General features: G+C 42.6%; 1 protein-coding gene across 1 annotated transcript in view; it reads right to left on the minus strand.

Moving 5' to 3' along the window:
* Window positions 1–19,707, minus strand: part of myo1d (myosin 1D) — a 67,622-nt gene that overhangs the window by 10,883 nt on the left and 37,032 nt on the right. The window contains exons 17-21 of the mRNA XM_026315584.1: window positions 17,219–17,442; window positions 16,482–16,620; window positions 15,721–15,825; window positions 15,496–15,609; window positions 9,996–10,150 (exon numbers count right to left, since the gene is read on the minus strand). Coding sequence (XP_026171369.1) covers window positions 9,996–10,150; window positions 15,496–15,609; window positions 15,721–15,825; window positions 16,482–16,620; window positions 17,219–17,442 — 737 coding nt within the window. The remainder of the gene's footprint in view (window positions 1–9,995; window positions 10,151–15,495; window positions 15,610–15,720; window positions 15,826–16,481; window positions 16,621–17,218; window positions 17,443–19,707) is intronic.

Genomic DNA, 19,707 nt, shown 5'->3' on the forward strand with positions numbered 1-19,707 from the left:
TTATTCTCATCTACTGTTTTCTATTCAGTGGTAGGAAGGTTTGAACATCCGCAGTGTTTCAGATCAGCGATCATTTTTAAAACAAAAAACTAAATTATTCAAACTTTGTCAGAACATGTAAAACAGAACTTGACACTGACACCGAGCAGGGTGCAGACTTCTTATAAACCCTTCATAATGAACACTCAACATTAAATAGAAGAGGAAAACGTCCTTGTAAATTAATAAAATAAGTGTTTGGTACCTTGAACTGCTAGCACTTCAACTCGATGTCAATATATATGAAGAGTCTAATTTTACCCAGCATGCACAGTGAATTCATTCTACTTTGGTCATGAATTGTGCAGCTGATAAATTCTGATACTTATATATAAATATATCCTCATTCAATTCATTCAAAACAGCATGCAAGCAGCTCATGGTCAGTAGAGTTGATTTAGGAGAAATTAGTGGATGAAATGGGACAATTCAGGGAAAGCAGGGCTAGGTGGAACAATGGAGAGATGGAGGCATAATGAATGAGTGATGTGAAGGAGATTAAAAAAAAAGAGGGAGGAGGAGATGAAGGGTTGAGAGATGGAAGGATGGATGTGGAGAGAAAAGCATGAGGTGAGGAGATTAATAGCAGGTGGGGAAATTACTGTGAGATGGAATGAGGGGAATGAATCACGGGAGGAAGAAAATAAAAAAAGGAGATGAAGGAAGCTGAGGAAGGATGCAAGGAGTGTGCAGAGGCTAACCTGAGGGGGGTGGAGGTCACAGAAGAGGTGGAGCCTATTAAAATATCAAAGGTCCTACTGTATCATCTTAATTGCACAGCACTTATATAATTCTACTAAAAGTGGCTGTAAAGTGCATATATTAGACTGTACACATGCACTACAGTATGAGAGTAAAGCTCCTATGGGAACACAGACCTAGTGATTAGCCAAGTACCACATTAAATATAGCTCAGACCAACATATACACACGTCTAAATGTTGATGCATTCCCATTTTCACTGTTATATATGAAGACATACATATACGCTACAGGATCTATACAGACAAACATGCCACTGCTCTGAATTGGATCGTACCCACGCAGCAATTACGGTGTTAATGAGAATGAAAACAGTAGTTTGTTTTCTTTAATGATCAAACCCAGCTCGTCCGTGCCGCTGAGGCTTTCAGACTAGTGTGTACGACCTCACACAGCATAATAATCATTTTTACACAAATAAATAAAAACGACATATACCTACAAGAAATATGAATATCAAACTGTGTGAAATGAAAACAACAAGGGCCAAATTCATGCCATGAAAGCACAGGGCAAATTTGCAAAGTGCTGATTCAATTTTCCTTCACAATCTGTTTGTAATTACTGTCTGATTTACTGAGACAGAAACTCATTACGCAATCAGCGGCTGGGACCGGCTTTAATGCAGTTCACTTAGAACAGGGAGCCTAAAGGGCAAAGTTCAAGGTTGGAATTTATCTGGGCTCAGAACAGATATGGAAACACACTCATCCTCATTAATGAAGTATTGTGAATTTGTCAGAGACATGATTTCTATGCAAAACAAATAGCAAACAACTTTAGCAAATGCAGCGACGATTTTCTTATCTCTGACCATTGAAATGAAGTTTCAAAAATCCTAAATGCTGAATCTGTCAAAAGGTCAGAACTAATGCAGTGTGCAGGTTTATTCACATGCATCATGACATTTCCTGCATTATTTCCAATTTTGGAGAATGTAGTGTTGACTCCTTTTGAGTCAACCAGGTAATAGTTAAGCAGCATTAGTTCAGCATAAAGCTTTGACCTCACTCTTTGCTCCTGTTACAACATAACACTGGCAGTTCTGGCAGGGTTCACACCTCAGTAACACCAGTGTGTTTGTCTGAGAGAGAAAGTTTTAAGGTCTGACCGCAGTGGAGAAGTGGGTCAGTTCAACTCACACATTCACACACTTTTCTTTCTTTTCATCCATACACAAATTGACACAGAGGCTGCTGCACATTTTGACACACACACACACACGCACACACACACACACACACACACACACTTTAGCACTGTCTATATGAGTCCGTCCAGCCAGCCTCCTCCCCCAGGCTGCAGCACGGTGCCAACGAGACAAGCAGGACTCTCCACTGGCCCACATAACCACCATTGTGTGTGTGTGTGTGTGTGTGTGTGTGTGTGTGTGTGTGTGTGTGACTTCGATATGTGTAAGAGAATTTGTCAACTCCAATGCAATTTGCAAATTGGAAGCTATATAATGACTCTGCAGACAAATCATGCTTGAAGACCCTCTGGTGACTAAACAGGTTCCAAAGGAAAGTGTCTATTATTTATACCGGAGCCAGTATAATTCGTGGGTTTGATATGAGTTTTCAAATGTCTAAAAACAAGCAGCTGTAGTTTAGTCTCTTAAAAAGGAAACTTAGCTGTAAATGAGGAGAAATTCAATGAAAAACCAAGTAAAGATTTAAGAACATGGTTCTTAAATCTTGCAAATGTAGAGTATAATTGATTGATATTTAGCCCTAATTGTTTGTAGACTAGTGATTTTCTCTGACACACATTTCATCTATGACTCCATCCATCCTCACTCGCATCTTTCTTTCTAATCTTTACATTCCTCACATTTGTCCTGTTCTGTAAAATGTGGTTTTGGTTTTATTAGCATTAGTGTCTGTTCCTCTGTGTGTGGTCTGGTACGAGATGTGCCGTTATTATCTTCAGCCAGCAGGGTTATTAATGGACGACATATCACACAAACATGGATCCAGTGGTTGCCATGGGAACTGCATCCGCAGCGCCCCAGAAAGGAGGGAGCTGGAGACAGGGAGGAGGATGAGGAGGAGGAGAAGTGGAATGTGAAGTGAAAAACAAGAAGGGGAGGTGGGGGGGGCAGCAGTGGGGCAAGTGATGGGTGGAGGAAGAGGAAACAGAGGAGGAGGGATGAAGGGAAAGAGGAGAAGGAAGATGTTTGATTCAGCAGAAAGGGTGACCTTGGAGAAGGAGAGAAGACAAAGTCAGCTTGGATTTCGCTTATTGTTTTTCTTATCACTTCTCTCTACCCCCCCTCCCCTTCACTGTACTGTTAGTGCCATCTCTTGATTTAACACAAAATGCACTGGAACATATATTTAACAGTTTCTGCTCAAAAAATATCCCAGATGCCTGTAGCTAAAAAGAAAAACACCCTGAATGGATGGTCATATTTCAACTGTTTCAGCATGTTTTATCCCTTTTAGCACAAATCTCATGTAATTTCCACTCTGTTTTAGAAATGTGGGTGACTTTTCACTCCATATGAAGAAAAGTCTAAAAAGATCTCACACACAAAATGACACAGACAAGGATGACTGGAAACTGGCAGAAAAAAAAAAAGACATCACAAAAATCATCCAAAAACTGTGCCACATTTCAAAAGGTTCAACAAAAATGTAACATGATTTACTGCTAAGGTGCCAAAACAGTGGTATGGTCCTTTAAAATCAAAGAATATACAAGCTCAGGAAGCAGAAAGCTGACAAAGCCTTGTGCAGATGTTACAACTAAAATATTAATCTTATTAGAAGACGACAAACTGAAAAGAAAATCATGCACAGTGACGCCAACATGTCTGTAGAAAGTCTGAGGACAAGCTCTTCCTCCTGCAGACTAATGTGATTCCTGAACCAAGAACACACAATAAATCAGATTTGACTTGAGCAGATCAATAAAACTTCCTTTTCATACTCAACACATCTCTTTCTCCTCCTGTCTCTCAGCATCTTCCACCTCTTATTTTTCACTTGATCCATTTGGCATCAATCGCAACGATCGCACCCCCTCCCTCTCTGCTGACTCCTGACACACTCCCACTAACACTCGTTTCCTCTTGCTCCCTTCTGCTCTCAATAAACTTTTTTCCCCCCACCCTCAAGCAGTCGGGCTCAGCGCTCCCCAAATCCCTTCTGCGGCTTCAGAAGCAGACAGGGGGAGGCTAAATGTTTGCGTCTTGAGAGAAAAGGGCAGGAGAAAGGGCAGGAAAAGAGTAACAGGACCACATCACTGTGACAGCTCAGTGACGGGCTGCGTTACTGCACCCTACTGCTGACTCATACTGTGGGGTGGGAGAGGTGGAGGTGAAGGAGATGGAGAGGAAGAAGGAGATGAAGAAGGAGAGTGAGTGGGAGCTAAGACAGAGAAGGACAAAGGGTGGTGGGGGAGGTTAGAGGACAGACAGAGGAAGTCTGAATGGATGCAGCCCGGCCTGGAGACAGACATGAGGGCGGTAAATCTATAAATATTTGTCACAGAGATGGAGCTGGACAGCTTACAGCAGGAGGGAGGGACCGACACTGAGAGAGATGTCCTCATGCTCACTGTGGCTATCAATCTCTGGAATAAACCACCAGTGGCTGCAACAATGGCTGAAGTTAAACAATTGCTTTTCTCGTGGTGCTTCCACCTCTAGTTTTCTATAAATACTGTAAGAGCCAGTGCTGTGTCCACTGCTGAGACAGGTTTGATGCTGATTTATTACTTCTCTAGATATGTACAGTAGGAATGAAGCACTGATTTTATATTTATTGTCGTTAAATAAATATGTTTATGTTATTGTTTACTGCCCAGGGACAACAGAGAAAATTAACTTTTAGTTAAAATGTCTTTTCTCAGTGAAAACAAACGAAAAAAGACGAATTTTATCACTTTAATTAGTCATTTATCCTAAAGTGGTTCCTAAACAGATCATGATGGGGCTCACAACATTACTACTGGTGTAAGAAAAACAAACAGGAAAAACTCATTTCTGCTAAAAAAAAAAAAAAAACCTAAATATTTTTCTGACTTTTCATGATTCTAGAGACGACGATGCTGGTCTGTTGCTCTGTCCATCACTTTGGCTCAGACCGAAATATCCGAACAACTGTCAGATGGATTTCCATGACATTTTGCACAGACATTTCTACTCAGCTGAGGATGAATCCTAATCACTTCGGTGATCCCCTGATCTTTCCTCTAGCACCAGCATGACATTTACATTTATGGTTCTTACTGAAATGCCTGAAAAACTACTGCATCATGAGAGAGAGAGAGAAATGGAGGAAAACAGCAATTTGGATCAATAATAAAAAGGCAATTTTACTTAGTAAATAACTTAAATGGTTAAAAATGTTTTGGCTTACAGTTGTCATTGTGGGGCAAATTTGTCATTAGGTCGTAACAGAGATGCAGAGTAAATGAGGCTTTTCCCTGTAAATGACACAATGTTAGCATCATCTAAAACATCTCTACCTCCACCTGTCAAAACATCACACTTCTCTTTCTTATCAGTAACAAGAAGATGGTGTTATACTGTGGCCTCTTTGATGGAGAGAAATCTTTAAACTGCAATTTCCTACCTGTGAGATTGGAGGATATGGATGAATAATTCAACACAAAGCTATTTTTACAGTCAGATCTCAGCTGGGAAGGTGTGAGGCAGAGTGGAGTGTGTGTTGCAGCACCGCCTAACAAATAAACTGCAAGAAATACTGGAAAGCAGACTGAGAAGAAATAAAACTGATAAATGATGAAGTAAAATGCGTTAAAATGCAAAAGCAGAAGACATTTAGAAATGTTATTACTTTGCACTTTGGTGGTTCTCTCCTGAGACTCATTAAGTCCGTCCACTGCAGCAGTGCGTGGCTGCAAAGCTGCTGTAAGCTTTCCTGTTTGTCAAACCAGTAATTTCTTCTGCTGCTACACTATTATTCATTGTTAAGATAAGTGTTTCTCAACTAGTCCTCAACTCTTGGGTTCAACCCAGGTGTCCTTGTGTTTGTAGTCCCCTGAAACCAAAATTATTCCCTACAGTGTTTATTTTTTCAGTCTATACTGACAGCTTTGTAACTTTTCTTTGACCGATGTTGATGTTTTATGTTGGACCTCAACAACACTTGCCTGGTAGTGATGGTTTTCCTAAAATGACAGATGTACAGATGCTACTGAGGAATGCTCTAAGTCGATTAAAAAACATGGGGATAAATATATTAAAATCACAGCAACCAGCACAAGATGAATGAAACCATTCATTAAAATCTTTTCCATTTTGCTGCTTTTGACCAGCATTAAACTACTGTCAGTAATAAAACGCCCTGCACATATTTCACATAAGGAGGAGATATGACTCTTGAGCTCCCGACAGGCTTTTATTGTGAAACTTTTGTGCAGGAACAGAGCTTCACTGACAGTAGGGACAACCAGGAATAAAGCTCAGCAAAGCTCTGCAGAAGCAATTAAAAATCTTTACTGAATCAAAGTGTAATTTTAGTGCAGCAAAGTGGGGAACTAGTGCTGTAGAAGTATAGATTATACTTATTGATTTTGAAATGACTAATTCTGAAGAACAGAGGTAGAGATGGTGCAAGGTCATGTTTACATTAACAACCAGGAAGCATCAACAGCAGATCAGAAAATAGGGAAATGCCTAAAGCCTGGTTCTCTTTATATACAAATCCAGTTCTGGTTCCTTCTCTTCACTATTAGAGAATCTCCAGTAATCAATAAGAGCAGATGGAACATAAAGTAAAGTGATTTGGATCGTCTCAATCTCTCATTGATTTTGCAGAGTTCATGTCAGTTTATTTGTGATGGAGTCTACAAACCCAGCGGTGGACGGCAGGAGTGCTGCTGAGAGCGGCACATATCAGCACACACGCACACGCACACACACGCACGCACACACGCACGCACACACACACGCACACACACGCACACACACACGCACACACACACACACACACACACACACACACACACACACACACACACGAGAGAGGCAGAGTGAAACAGGGGCTGGCTCTGTCTCATCTAAATATAGGCCTCAACAGCAGCTCAGTCTTAAATATTTCATTGCCTCCTCTCCAGAAAGAAGGAAGGGGGGAGTCAGGGGAGAGTAAGGGAAAGAGAGAGGGACAGAGAGAGAGAGATGAGGAGGTGGAGATGTGGGTGTGGGGGGTGTCAGGGGATCAGGAGAGACTCAGATCGGTACAAAGGAGGTCTAGTCAAAAATAGGAGGCAGAAATAAAAGAGGCAAGATGGAGGAATGGGGGAACGTAAGGACGGAGGGAGGCTGCAATCATGAGAATCTAATCCCCCCCACCCACCCCCCCTTTTATGCAAATGGAGAATGAGGCATTTCTGAATTTCTTTAGACAACTGATGCGTCACTGCCGATAAGAGGGTTATCTTCTTATGTGTGCGTTGCTGAAATCTCTGAATCACTTCAGTTTGAGGCAGCTCAGTGTGAGGTTGATAAGTTTCTGCCTGACACTATCTGAAAATTGAAACCACTTCACTCCTCAGTGAAATCTGAACTGATAATAACATGAAAAACTGATTAATGCCAAGCAAATCAAAAAACAGACCGCACCTCATGGAACCTCAAGTCTCCAGACACAGCCATATGACAAGAAGAGGGTCTATTCACTGTGCTTTGGCCAAAGTGCTGCTTTGTTGCTGCTGTAAGCTGCTCACTACTGTGCATACTGTGCATACTGTGCATACTGTGCATACTGTGCATACTGTGCATACTGTGCATACTGTGCATACTGTGTATACTGTGCATACTGTGCATACTGTGCATACTGTGCATACTGTGCATACTGTGCATACTGTGCATACTGTGCATACTGTGCATACTGTGCAGCATGTTGAAGGAGAGATAAAGGTTAAAGCCACATCTGAAGGGGAGCTGCCGCAGCGGGACTCTGGATGCAAAGATCATACAGTATAGATACACAAACGCCAGCTCAGTCACACGCAGGCTGTCGCAGGAATTCCTCCTCATGCAGACACACACACAAATACAGTCAGACATTTGCCCTTTGTTCTGTCGGGGTTTCGCTGTGATGGATGAGTCGGCGTGTGAGGACCATTACGATGAGGCACCTACAGGGAAATGGGCTGAACAATGAAGCCAGATACCATCACAGAATGGGAATGATGGAGCACGTGCACTCCTCCCCTACACACACACACGCACGCACACACGCACGCACGCACGCACGCACGCACGCACGCACGCACGCACGCACGCACGCACGCACGCACGCACGCACACACACACACACACACACACACACACACACACTAAGATAAGCAGACGCAGGCACATCTATCTGGGTGCGCAAACACTCTCTCTCTCTCTCTCTCTCTCAGACACACACACATAGAAATCAATACATGTGCCAGACAACTGTGCTGAGTCAATTCAATGATCATTGAAATGAGCAATCAGCTAAAACAGGCTTTAGTAAAACAGTAATCAGAGCAGCAGAAATTGATCAAATTAACTGAGAATTTCAGACATCAACGCAAATTTTTATCAAAGTTTTAGTTTAATTTACTTTATCACAAGAGTGATGGTTTAATTTTGATATTTTCTCCTGCTCCTGCACAGTGTGTTCTATACTTTACATTGTTGACGTAGTGTTTTGAAGTTTGGATCTGGTTTTATGTTCTGGGAGCTGGAAAATCATAGTTATTCCTGGGACAAAACAAACACGTTTCCACCATCAGGTCAAGTTTTTTATTTGTCCAGTAATGAAGTGTTTTTGTTTTTGTACCCTTCGTAAATAATCTCGTTGACTGTGCTTTGAGTTTGGTGCTAACTAGCAAGATGGTGAACATGATAAACATTAAGCTAAAAGTCAGCAGTGTGATATTTGTTTTCTGATCCACACCACATTTCTCACTCACAGTGGACTGAAGGTCAGTCAAGTCTAAATAAAATCAAGTATGGTCCACAGGACAGGTCACTGAATATAAACCGGTCTAAGGGGATTTGCCAACAAAGGGTACATTAAGTATTTTTAGAAGTCCTGTTGCATTTAATGACAAATCAAATGCAATGAGTCAAAGTGCACTATGGGTTTGAATCAGGACAAAAGGTCCAATTAGTGCAAGACCCTTTTCTCTGAGCTGCAAATAAAAGACGCACAGGTGGTCGCCACCTGAACCCTCCTGACATCCACAGGCCTAATCAGGCAACAAACGTGACCCTGATCTACTAATGTGGGACTTAAAGTACTGAATCCTAAATTACATCAGAAAGAACATTCAAGAGGTTCAAGAGCTGTGTAAGATGTTTGTAATGACAGAGAGAAGACAGAGAGAGATTCATATCAGCTTCTTATTTCAGGCTCTTACCGAGCAGGGTCTACTTTTACTTGAACTGGGTGTGTGCATGATTTTCCTGATGGAAGTGGGAAAACAAGCAGTAACGCAAACCCAGTTTCAATGCTCTTTTCAGGACTTCTACTTTGTCACAGAACAGGATACTCTCTGGGGTCTGGTTACCAGGTTGTAAACAAAATACTCAGCTTCAGTGTCTTATAGTGACAAAGTACACAGTGGATTGTCGGCACAAATCATGCTGTTCTCAGAAAGAGCAAGAAAAGGAACCATCCTGAAGTGAACCTCAGTGCATCAGAGAGTAAGTGAAAGCAGCTGCAGGATTCAGGGATTTCATTTAAAGCTTGTCGTCTATATCGGGTTTTCTCTGCTTTGGAGCCTGGAAACAAAATTAATGTTTGCCTTCACAGACTCCTGTCCTGAGGAGAACCCTGAGCTCAGATTAAGTGAGCATTAGGGTTCAAGTGAGGGCAGCTGTGACCATGCACTCTATCTGCCCCATAATCCCCGTGCCACAGGTCACACTGGTCAACACATCTAGGCCAGAACTCCAATGCTTTTAAAAAGGCAGATGAGGGAATGGGCGAGGAAAATTATTTACCAAAACGTCATTTACATGAGCCCAAGTCCTGCAGAAGTGCTGGAAGCTCTGGGTTATAGTGGGAGCAATATTCAGTTATATTTTCTTATTGTCCCTAGGCAGCAAAGAGAAGAAATGAGGTGGCCTCTACCTTCACCTTGGGGTGGTCTACAGGTAACAGGTAATGTTTTTCAAACATTTCAGAACAAAGAAAGTTATTCATCTTCTACCAACACTTGTTTCCCCTGTCCCTCACCTCTTGAAGTGGCTAAGCAGGGTGCCAACCAGCTCCCCGATGCGGCTTTCATTGGCAGGTACCATTCCCTGCAAGCACACCACGAGGTCCCTGCTGTCCTTGGTGTGGAACACAACCAGCTGGTCCTTTCCAGGGGACACACTCACTCCTGTCACCTGCAGAGAAACGGGATGTGCACTGAGAAACATTTCATTTCACTATCTGTCTTGTCGATAAACACAAATTCAGGACAGGCACAAATACACATGGACACTAATCCAACCCACAGGATGTGGATTCACAGGCGGGTCCTGCACCAGGTTCATGTCTCACATGAAGACATGAGCTGAGGAACCGGACATATACAGCACATCCTTGCCCGAGTTATTTTTCTGTTACGAGGTAGAACATCTAGTTCCGTGAATGAAAACAGTTACTGTAGCTTAGTGGATAAACTGTTGTACCCATATGACTAAAAGCTGAGATTTATTTAACACAGGCCAGTATCTGGTGTCATTTCCCCTACACAAGATTTAAATCAGCACTTGGAACTTAGAGTAAACATTTATTGATCCGCATCCCCAAGGACCAATCAGACGCGGGACTGTACCAATAACAGAGAACAGCAGGGTTAAAGGAAAAAAAATCCTAGTTTTGCAGATGGATTGTTAAAGGTCTTCAACACAGACCCAACACAAAGAAACAAGTATTTCCCAGGTAAATACATCTGAGGAGGAAGACGAGCTCTGCCTTATTTCTCATTAACTCCCTGTCCCTTTCTCTTTTACACTCTTATCTTTCTTCCTTTTGGCCTGGCTCTCCTGTCTCCTTTGTTGTTTGGTTTTAAATGGCTGCTTAAAAATTTCATTCTCAGGTGCACTGAGGCTGTGCATGTTGAGGAACCAACCATAGGGCAGCCAGTCACTGTTACTGGCAGCGTAAGGGCCAGCTAGCCTCTTTAACTTGTTTTAAAGAAACAAACACTTCATGTAATCACCATGATTTAAAGCCTTAAGCTGTGCCTCTCTCTCTCTCTCTCTCTCTAGCAATCTACCGGCAGTTAATTACATGGAGCAGATCACATTTACATATATATTAAAGGTTTAATTGATTGGAACGACAGACATTTTTCTAATGAGTCGGGTAATGATACATTCTGATTTGCTTCCTTGTCTCATTTTTTGTCTCAATTCACCAAATGGGTTTTAACCCGAGTATCAGATGTGTCAGAGGCATCATTCTGCTCAGTTCATCAATCTGAGGGTGATCATACAGTTCACTGCAGTGCAACATGGGAGTCAGACGCTGGGTCAGACTATGCAACAGTAATTTTGAGGCATGTTAATTTTATGGTGCAACAAATGGCTGGTGAGAAAGCAACAGCGGTGGCCTCATGTCGGCCGGATGAGCTTGTCTTTCTGCCAAACTCCTGCTGACGTCACTTTCTGCTCTCACAGCTCATGTGCTAAATTGTGACTCGCAGATTAATAACTGCAGTTCCCGAGGACGTGCACAATCATTGCTCCCAAGAAACACAGGATACGTGAGGCAGCCATGAACGTGAACATGTGGCATGTACCACTTTTCTCCGATTTTCTGTGCACTGTATTTAATGTTTTATTATGTACCGTAACTATGTCTGAAGAACACAGGGGGTATAAATACCATGTTCTCAAACAGTAACACCAGTGGTTGGACTACAGTGAGAGCACTACTGAGGAAACTCCTGCTGCAGGACCACACAGGTTCTTGTCAAGTGCTCTCTGGTTTGAACCACTCTGCTCTGTGCTTGTTACGGGGACATAATTTCAGCACCAGGTTTTCTTCTAACTGATTGTTATGAGAGCAATCTATTGGTGATATAACACATCCCAACAGAGACGGAAGGGGAAAAAGGAGCGAGAGCAAAGGAAGGGGGTTCTATTATTAAATAAATATAATATAATGAGCTTATCTGTGCAGTCGTTCATGTTGTGAGGCTGTGAGGGCATCAGTGAGACAGCCACTAATGTTTACGGGGCAAAGACAGTCATGCAGGGTGCTGCTGAGATGTAGGAATTTGTTGACACAATTACAATTTCTGCTTCATCAACTTCTCATCTTGAGCTCATGTATGAAAAGATTTGCATAATTTGAGAGATTTGCAGAAGGCAGCAACTTCCTTTGTTCAGTGCTGTGTATTCTTATAGCACTGAGAGAACTAGCACGAAGAGAACGAGAGCCGGAGGGGTCGCAAACAAGCCTCGCTGGGAAGAAGGGGGGAAAGAGCGCACATACAGGAGACCGATTTGTGCACATGCCTGAACGACACCAGACATCAGCTGATCTGCCCTGCTGCTCGGTATCCATGACAACGCCGTCTCCTGGGAAGTTGGCATGACAACAATGGGAAGAGAGAAGCAGCAGCAGAGAGGAGAGAGGGGAGAGAGCAGTAAGATGGGGAGAGGGCTGGAGGTGGGAGTATGAAAAAAAGATGGAAAATGGGACATGACTAGAAAAAAATGGTACAAAACAATGAGAGGATTCACTGATGCAGAATGAATATTTCACCAGTCCTTTAACAGTATTTGTTTTATACATCGAGACATGTAATGTAATGATCTCACTTTTGCAGCACAGGCACTAAATGCTGTATAAAGCCCTTGGCAGACAGTCGTTGGCCATCTATCAGCTCATTCCCTCCCTGTGCTCTACAGGAGCAGCAGTAGATACAAGGCACAGGGCAGCTGAGAGGATGCTCTGGCTTTAGCCTATCAGTGCTAATCAACAGCGAGCTAACTGCGTTCCCCTCTGTTTGACCTTCTCTGATCGATAGCCCAGCGTCACAGTGCTCTGGCTCTCAGTTACCGTAGAAGCTCCATCTCTTCCTCCTCACCCACCCTTTCTTTCCCCACTTCTCACCCGCCTCTGCACTTTTTCACCTCCACCAATTCGCTCGCCCTCGCAGCTTGACAGTTTACTGTGATACAAGGCCCGGCGCAAGTTAGAACTAGTGATGTAATGCCGACTAAAAAGATGAATGAAATTCTCTGCGCAGGCAGACAACCACAACAATCAGCTAAAACATATGGAGCAAAGCATTATTTGGATCCTTTCACAGCAAATATTAAAGTATTAAAGAACTGCAGCTGAATGAATGGCTGATCACAGACAACAGAAAAAAACATGTTAGGAATGAAAACAAACAACATCCAAGTCCCAAATCATTTGATAACCCTAGACTATAGACTGACATGCCTATAACCTATTACTGCATTGGCTTTATGTTGTTTTTCAACTCTCTTTGTTATATGTAATTAAGATTTTATGGTATTGTATTTTTATGGGCACTTGGTTCTCAGAGGTGCTGTAGAAATAATGTTAACTTAATTACACACTTCATTATTTGTGTTGCCAATAAATCTCCACAACAAATCTCCTGAGCACACTGTGTCACTCAGACCCAAAACCATCTCACATATGCTGAAGTTTTAAAAAGCCTCTTTCATTTTCTAAAACAGGCCTGTAGTTTTTAAGCACACACACACACCACAGTATGGCAGATGTTCCAGGGACTATTTTCAGCAGCAGGACAGTGTACGTGGCATTGGGTTCATAATCATCCACAGTGTGTGTCCATGTGTTTCTGGACAACAGTGGAGCTCTCTTGTTAATGGGAGACATTCAGTCCTGGTTTGGATGTTTTTATGGGATTTGTTGACATTAGCAACAACATAATACTACATAATATTACCTGACTCAGACAGCAACAGATTCTTAAATGTTTAGTTAAAAAACAGTCATAAAAAGGTTTGTTACAGGTTACAAATAGGTTAAATAGCTGGAAATGTCTCCAGCTTGGAGTATATCTGTCTCTATATGTGATTATAATATGAACAGCACAACACGACTCTGACACTGTCATTGTGTCAATTTCAATTTCAGTCTGGAAGCCGCAAACCAGACTGTGACCTCCTGTCCTCCCAGTATGCCCCATGCATGGGACTGAGCTTCATCTATTAACTCAGGGTATGTGTGTGTGTGTGTGTGTGTGTGTGTGTGTGTGTGTGTGAGACCCTGCCTCTATGAATGAACAAACTAAAAATCTCTTCAACTCATGCTGCTCTCTCTCTCTGCCACCATCTGTCTCAGCTCCATCTCCCCATTTCCCTCCCAGATGCAGCGATAGGGGCCTGGGGTGTCCGTCTCCAGGCTGTCCAATTCTCTCTTGTCACTTTGTCAGATTGAACACCGGAGATGTCTAGTCACAGTTGTCACTGAACACCGGCCTCATATCTCACTCATTTCAGCGGCCGACAGGGCTGTGTCCGCCTCAGAGATTACTGTATGACACCTTCACTTCCAGTCTCATTTCTGCCTCACCTCCGAGGTCAGCGGTGCAGTAAACTACGTAAGCCGCATTCGTTGGCTTGATAAAGTCTATATAATGCACATTTCTGCAGCTCTAGTTCATGAAAAAAATATTTCATGGAAAAATATTTGTTGTGACTTTGTTGGGAATTAGTGCTGCAGGAATATCCTTTATTAAATATGAAGCTATAGCTTAGCTTAGCATAAAAAGCTGTTAGCTGTCTGACCAGCAGCTCTAAAGATCACGAATTAACACATTATATCTGATTAGTTTCATCTGCACGAAAATCAAAGTGTAGTGGCCAATTCTTCTCTCTGTCACTACAAGCAAACATCAGCTTGTGGTTTTACAAAAGGTGTTTGTGGCTGGCCAAGTGATTTTTGGCTCAGTACTGACACCATTAAGTCTTTTGAGTGTGGTATTGATCCTCTCACATAAACTCTCAGCAAGAAAGCAAACACGCAGATTTCCCAAAATGTCGAACCTTAATGTCAGGGTTAGACGTTGGGGATTGCTCAACCTCAGTGTGGGTCCTGCAGGTACAGAACTGAGACTGAAACCAAATTAGCCTTTTCTGAGCAGGTCACAAAAAAGGTTCAGAGCAAAATGCCAAATGTAGTCTCTGGAAATAGATTATGTTTGTGCAAGAAGACTGAAGGAAGACAAAATGAAATTCAGCCTTAAATGCAACAGATTGGCAAAGGCTTATGAAAAAACACAAGTCAATACACACATACACACACACACATACACACACACAGGAAACATCTGCCATGGAAACAGCCTCATGTGCTGCATGTGGCTGTGTTAATGGACCTATCGCAGTGTGAACATGAATTAAAAGCAGCCAATTGTAGAGCTGAATAGGATTTTTGCATATTGACATGTTGCCACAGGATAACAGGCTGGTGGGAAATCAGAGATAATGCTGTCACCTTTGGCGGAGCTTCAGGAAGCAGCTTAAACCGCTCCCCTGTTGTTGTTTTATCAGATGTACAGCACAGAAGGAATGTGAACCCCCAGCAGAACAAATGACTTTCTGACGTACAAACAGGTATTCCCACCTGGCATAGGGCAGCAGCTAATGATCCCCTCATTAATAATTCATCTGTTGAAACCATCAATTAAATGTTTGGTCTCCCAAACGAATAAGAACAGGGAGGGTCTTACATTGTAGAGGGGGGTGCTCTTCATGGGTTTGTACTGCTTCAGGGGATCCATCTTGTACAGGTGGCGGTCAGTGATGAGCACCGCCCGGTCCTCTGCCTTGTGGAAACGGTTGATCTGGGAAACACAAAGCTCTTCATTAGCCGCCCCACAGTTGTGACTCTGTGTGTGTGTGTGTGTGTGTGTGTGTGTGTGTGTGTGTGGTTAGCAGCGGATGAATGATTCTACCTTGCGCACGTTGCAGGAGAACAAAACTCTCATATATTTGTCTTTTCGCTGCAGCTCGCTGGAGACCAGTGTGAAGGACGCCGCCGTGTCAGGACTGTCTCGCTTCTGCCAGACCCAGAAAACACAGAAACTGTCAAAAACAAACTCAGGGAGAAGATCCAGGATACATCCTCACACATTTATCCCTGGGTGAAACAACCACACCGCTACACTTCAGCCAAGCACATGTAGCTAGTCGTATGTTCAGTAAGGAGCAGATGTGTCATGACATTTTCTTTTAGTCTTTTATCAACTTCAGCTCAACTTCTCTAGATTCATGGTTGTTTGTCTGCTTTTTGTTTTGTTTGCTTGTTTTATTTCTTAACACCAAGTCGCCCACAGATGAAAATGTGCCTTTTTTATTAAACCTGGGACATTTACAGTTTATCACACTGATGTTCACTAAATCAAACAAATCCTCATAAACACACTGAGTCAACAACAGACGCCAACTGTCCTTCACAAACAGCAGAGTCACTGTTAAAGTCTTTGTTACCTAAGAACATAAAACAGTGTATGATAATATAATACCTGAGTTTTAGCAGACAGGTAGATACATATGTACATTATTTCAGTGGTTGCTATAACAGTGTAACCTGCTCTAATATGGATTTTAGAGACACATTTACATGGAATAAGACAGTTACAGGTTCAGGTTAGTCTTTTACAGTATATAAAGTCAGACGTGTTCCTCCACCCACACTCTCACCCCAACTACTCACCAGGTAGTTTCCTTCCCAGGCCCTCTGTAGCCCCAAGTCGGCCCTCTGGCCTTTCAGGGCCTCCAGGCTGGCTACCTTGGCCCTCACCTGCAGGGTCTCCTCTGGGGTGAGGCCTTTGATCAGTGTCCATGCCCACCACCTGGAGGTAAACAGAAAGAGAAAACTAAGAGCAGAGCGAAATCGACTTTCTCCATCAACACAGCACAAAGCCTCGACAGCTGGGTCAGCGTCGTGGTACAGCAGGACTACAGTGTTACCCAGCTGCTCTGTTACTGGCCTTTCACTCACACATCCTGACAGCCAACATTATTCTCCAGGAAGGCTATTTTCTAACGCTGCGCAGCTTGAAACAAAGAAAGCAAACATGGTGAGATGAAAAGCAGTGATGAGTCTTTGATGAAGGAGAAAAATCAATGTCCAGTGTGAGCCCAAGGCAGAAGGAAACACGTGTAAGTCTCTTCAAACGGACTCATCTGGATGTGAAATAACGCTCGAGGCCATGTGTTGTCTCCTGGGGTTGGGGTCAGACCCTTTTTTCGTACAGCCGAGTTAGGAAGGAGATTCTCTTCAAAAAATAGCTATTTAAAAATGTTTGATCTGAAAGTTTCCTCCTCTCTCTCTACTTGAAATGGACGCTGTAAAGCTGTAAACAGCGCTCACCGTGCAGCTCCAGAAGCTTTATCTGAATCTTGAAAGAGCAACATTAGTTACACCTGTTCTCTAGAAAACCCCAGTACCTGTTGTAGATGCTCCTGAGAGCCTCTTCAAACTTGCGCAGGACTTTAGGGGGCGTCGGCCACTTCACGTGCCTGCCGTAATCTTTCATGGACCGCACATTTTTGAAGCGGCGGTTGACCTCACGGATGTAGGACTTGACTTTGTAGCGTCTGTAGGCCTGAAGGATGACGAGGGCTGCTCGCATTCGCCGGTATCGCATTCTGGCTATGGTTCCCCTCCACACCTGCAGACATGGAGCGACAAAAGGAAAATGGACGTAACTAACAGTAATTAAGCCTCTGTTGATAACACATTCTGCATAAACACAACAGTTTGAGCTGTAAGTGTGGGTGGAAAGACAACAAATATAAAGATCAAAAGTTTAACATATTTTGACTTTTAATCCCTTGTTCTAGGAACGCTGGGTCCTACATTTCCCATGATGCAACATGTTGTTTTGCAGTAGCAAAGCTTACCCCAAAAACCAAATATTTCTTTTCTGATGAAGCATCAGGTGATTAGAATTTGCTCAGACATTTCAGACTCAAGAAACCCTGCACCCTGGCAGACTTGAAGACCTCCATACAGTGACTTATGGCCTGTGTAAAATAGGTGCAGTGCCCTTTAAGTATAGGAGGACGACTGCAACCAGATGTTTTTATTTATGTGAATATCCAGTTTAGGGCTTATGCACTGGTGTGTGCTGACCATAAAAACTGCATTAAAATCTACATTTGTAGAAGGACAACAGCTACAAACACAGCTGAATATTGCAGTACCAGCTAATACGTATATGTGTATTTATTTTCCAAGTGTCCTAAGAGGCATTTTATTTTAATTTACAATGACAGTAAAGAAACAGTTCATCATTACTCATCATTGGAATATGCTGTTACATGTTGATTTGTTGTACATCAGGGCTTGTCATGTCTGAATTCAGTCCAAGTTACAATAAAGACCTGTAACCAAACATAGGCTGAGAGGCTATCAGACCCGCTAAAACATGAATAATGCAAGTGAGTGGGACCCCAGGGGTCCATAACTCCTGATCCACCCTTCACTAAAATCACCAGCATATGCAGCACTTTTACTGTATTCTCCCTCTTCACACGCAGACACACATTTATTTACATTATTTGTGCATTTATTTGACTACACCGTTCCGACATGATCCCAAATACTCAGCAGTAAAGTGCTTTTACTGTCAGACATTAACGCCACAGTCACAAATGCAAGACAATACTCTGCACTGCAGGGGAGACGCACGCCTGGATGTCATCTAACTGTAATGCGCGATAATCATGGAGGTCATGAATATTTAATCTTTCGAAGTGTGGGGGAGGCTGACAGCGCAGCAAAGGATTTCTTATATTTGCATACTAAAACTGTGGAGGAGGCACTTTTCACCTGATGAGATTGGTGATGCAATAACTGGCAGGGAAGAAGAGACATGCACAGCTGGAAAATCACTCCAAGAAGATAACCTTTAAACTACATCAGCAGCAAATATGTGTGTTTAGGTTGTACTTTGGTTTTGTTTTACAATGTGAACTACAGGAGACCCTTCCACCGGAGAGACACGCAGGAACTCAATGATCTAATTCACGGCCGCATTACTGCTCAGCTGTAAGGAGGGCGGCTTTCTGAAGACGCTGAATCACACCGAGATCAATGAAAGAAGGCCAGTCAGGCAGCCTGGTCATACAGTCTTTCTCAGAAAAGGAAGGTTTCATTTGGATCTTTTAAGCCTTAATGTTTATGTAATCATGTGGTACGTCCAGTAAGCTGAGCTCAGACCCATCAGGCTGAAAAAGCTGAGAAGTCAGCACATGTAGACTAAAGCCTTCTGGCCTGGTTTGAGTTTAGTATTAGAAGTGAAACCAGGCCAGAGCAGAAACTACGTAAATTACATGTGGTTGTTATACAATTTATGTCCAAATAGTCTATTTTTATCTGTGACTCTTCATGGCAGCTGACATTTACTCATGGACAGAAACAGCTTCTTTTGTGTTGTGTTACTGTAGCTCTGCACATTACGCTCCTCTGGCAAAACAGCAGTTCATGAACTTATTGTTTCTTCGCTCCGTGCCGACCGTCTGTGGTGCATAATGGATAAAAGAGAGACAGAGGAGCTGACTCACCGCTGATCTAATTGTCTCTGTGAACGAGGTGAAGAGATGATGTCTAAAAGTAAATCCGGAGCAGTAAATGGGTCAAACATTATTATCAAAATGACTGCATTTAACTTGGACTTTTGAAGCAGCAAAATGAAGTAATGAAAAACTACATGTCCAACAAATATATGCTTCTGATTGTGTCTGAGACCAAAATGTTGTAGATCTATAAACTCAGTGCTGATAATGTGCTGGACATGTCTTGTGTCTTAAACTCGGTATTAATTAAACCAATGAAAAATCAAATGTACTTATTAACCCCTCCTCTACAGACGCATCGTTTCACGCCTTATGTGTTTAGCACATACACTAAGCAACAGAGCAAAAAGTGGCCA

Source organism: Mastacembelus armatus, chromosome 19, assembly GCF_900324485.2.
Source record: "Mastacembelus armatus chromosome 19, fMasArm1.2, whole genome shotgun sequence".
Classification (NCBI taxonomy): Eukaryota; Metazoa; Chordata; class Actinopteri; order Synbranchiformes; family Mastacembelidae; genus Mastacembelus; species Mastacembelus armatus.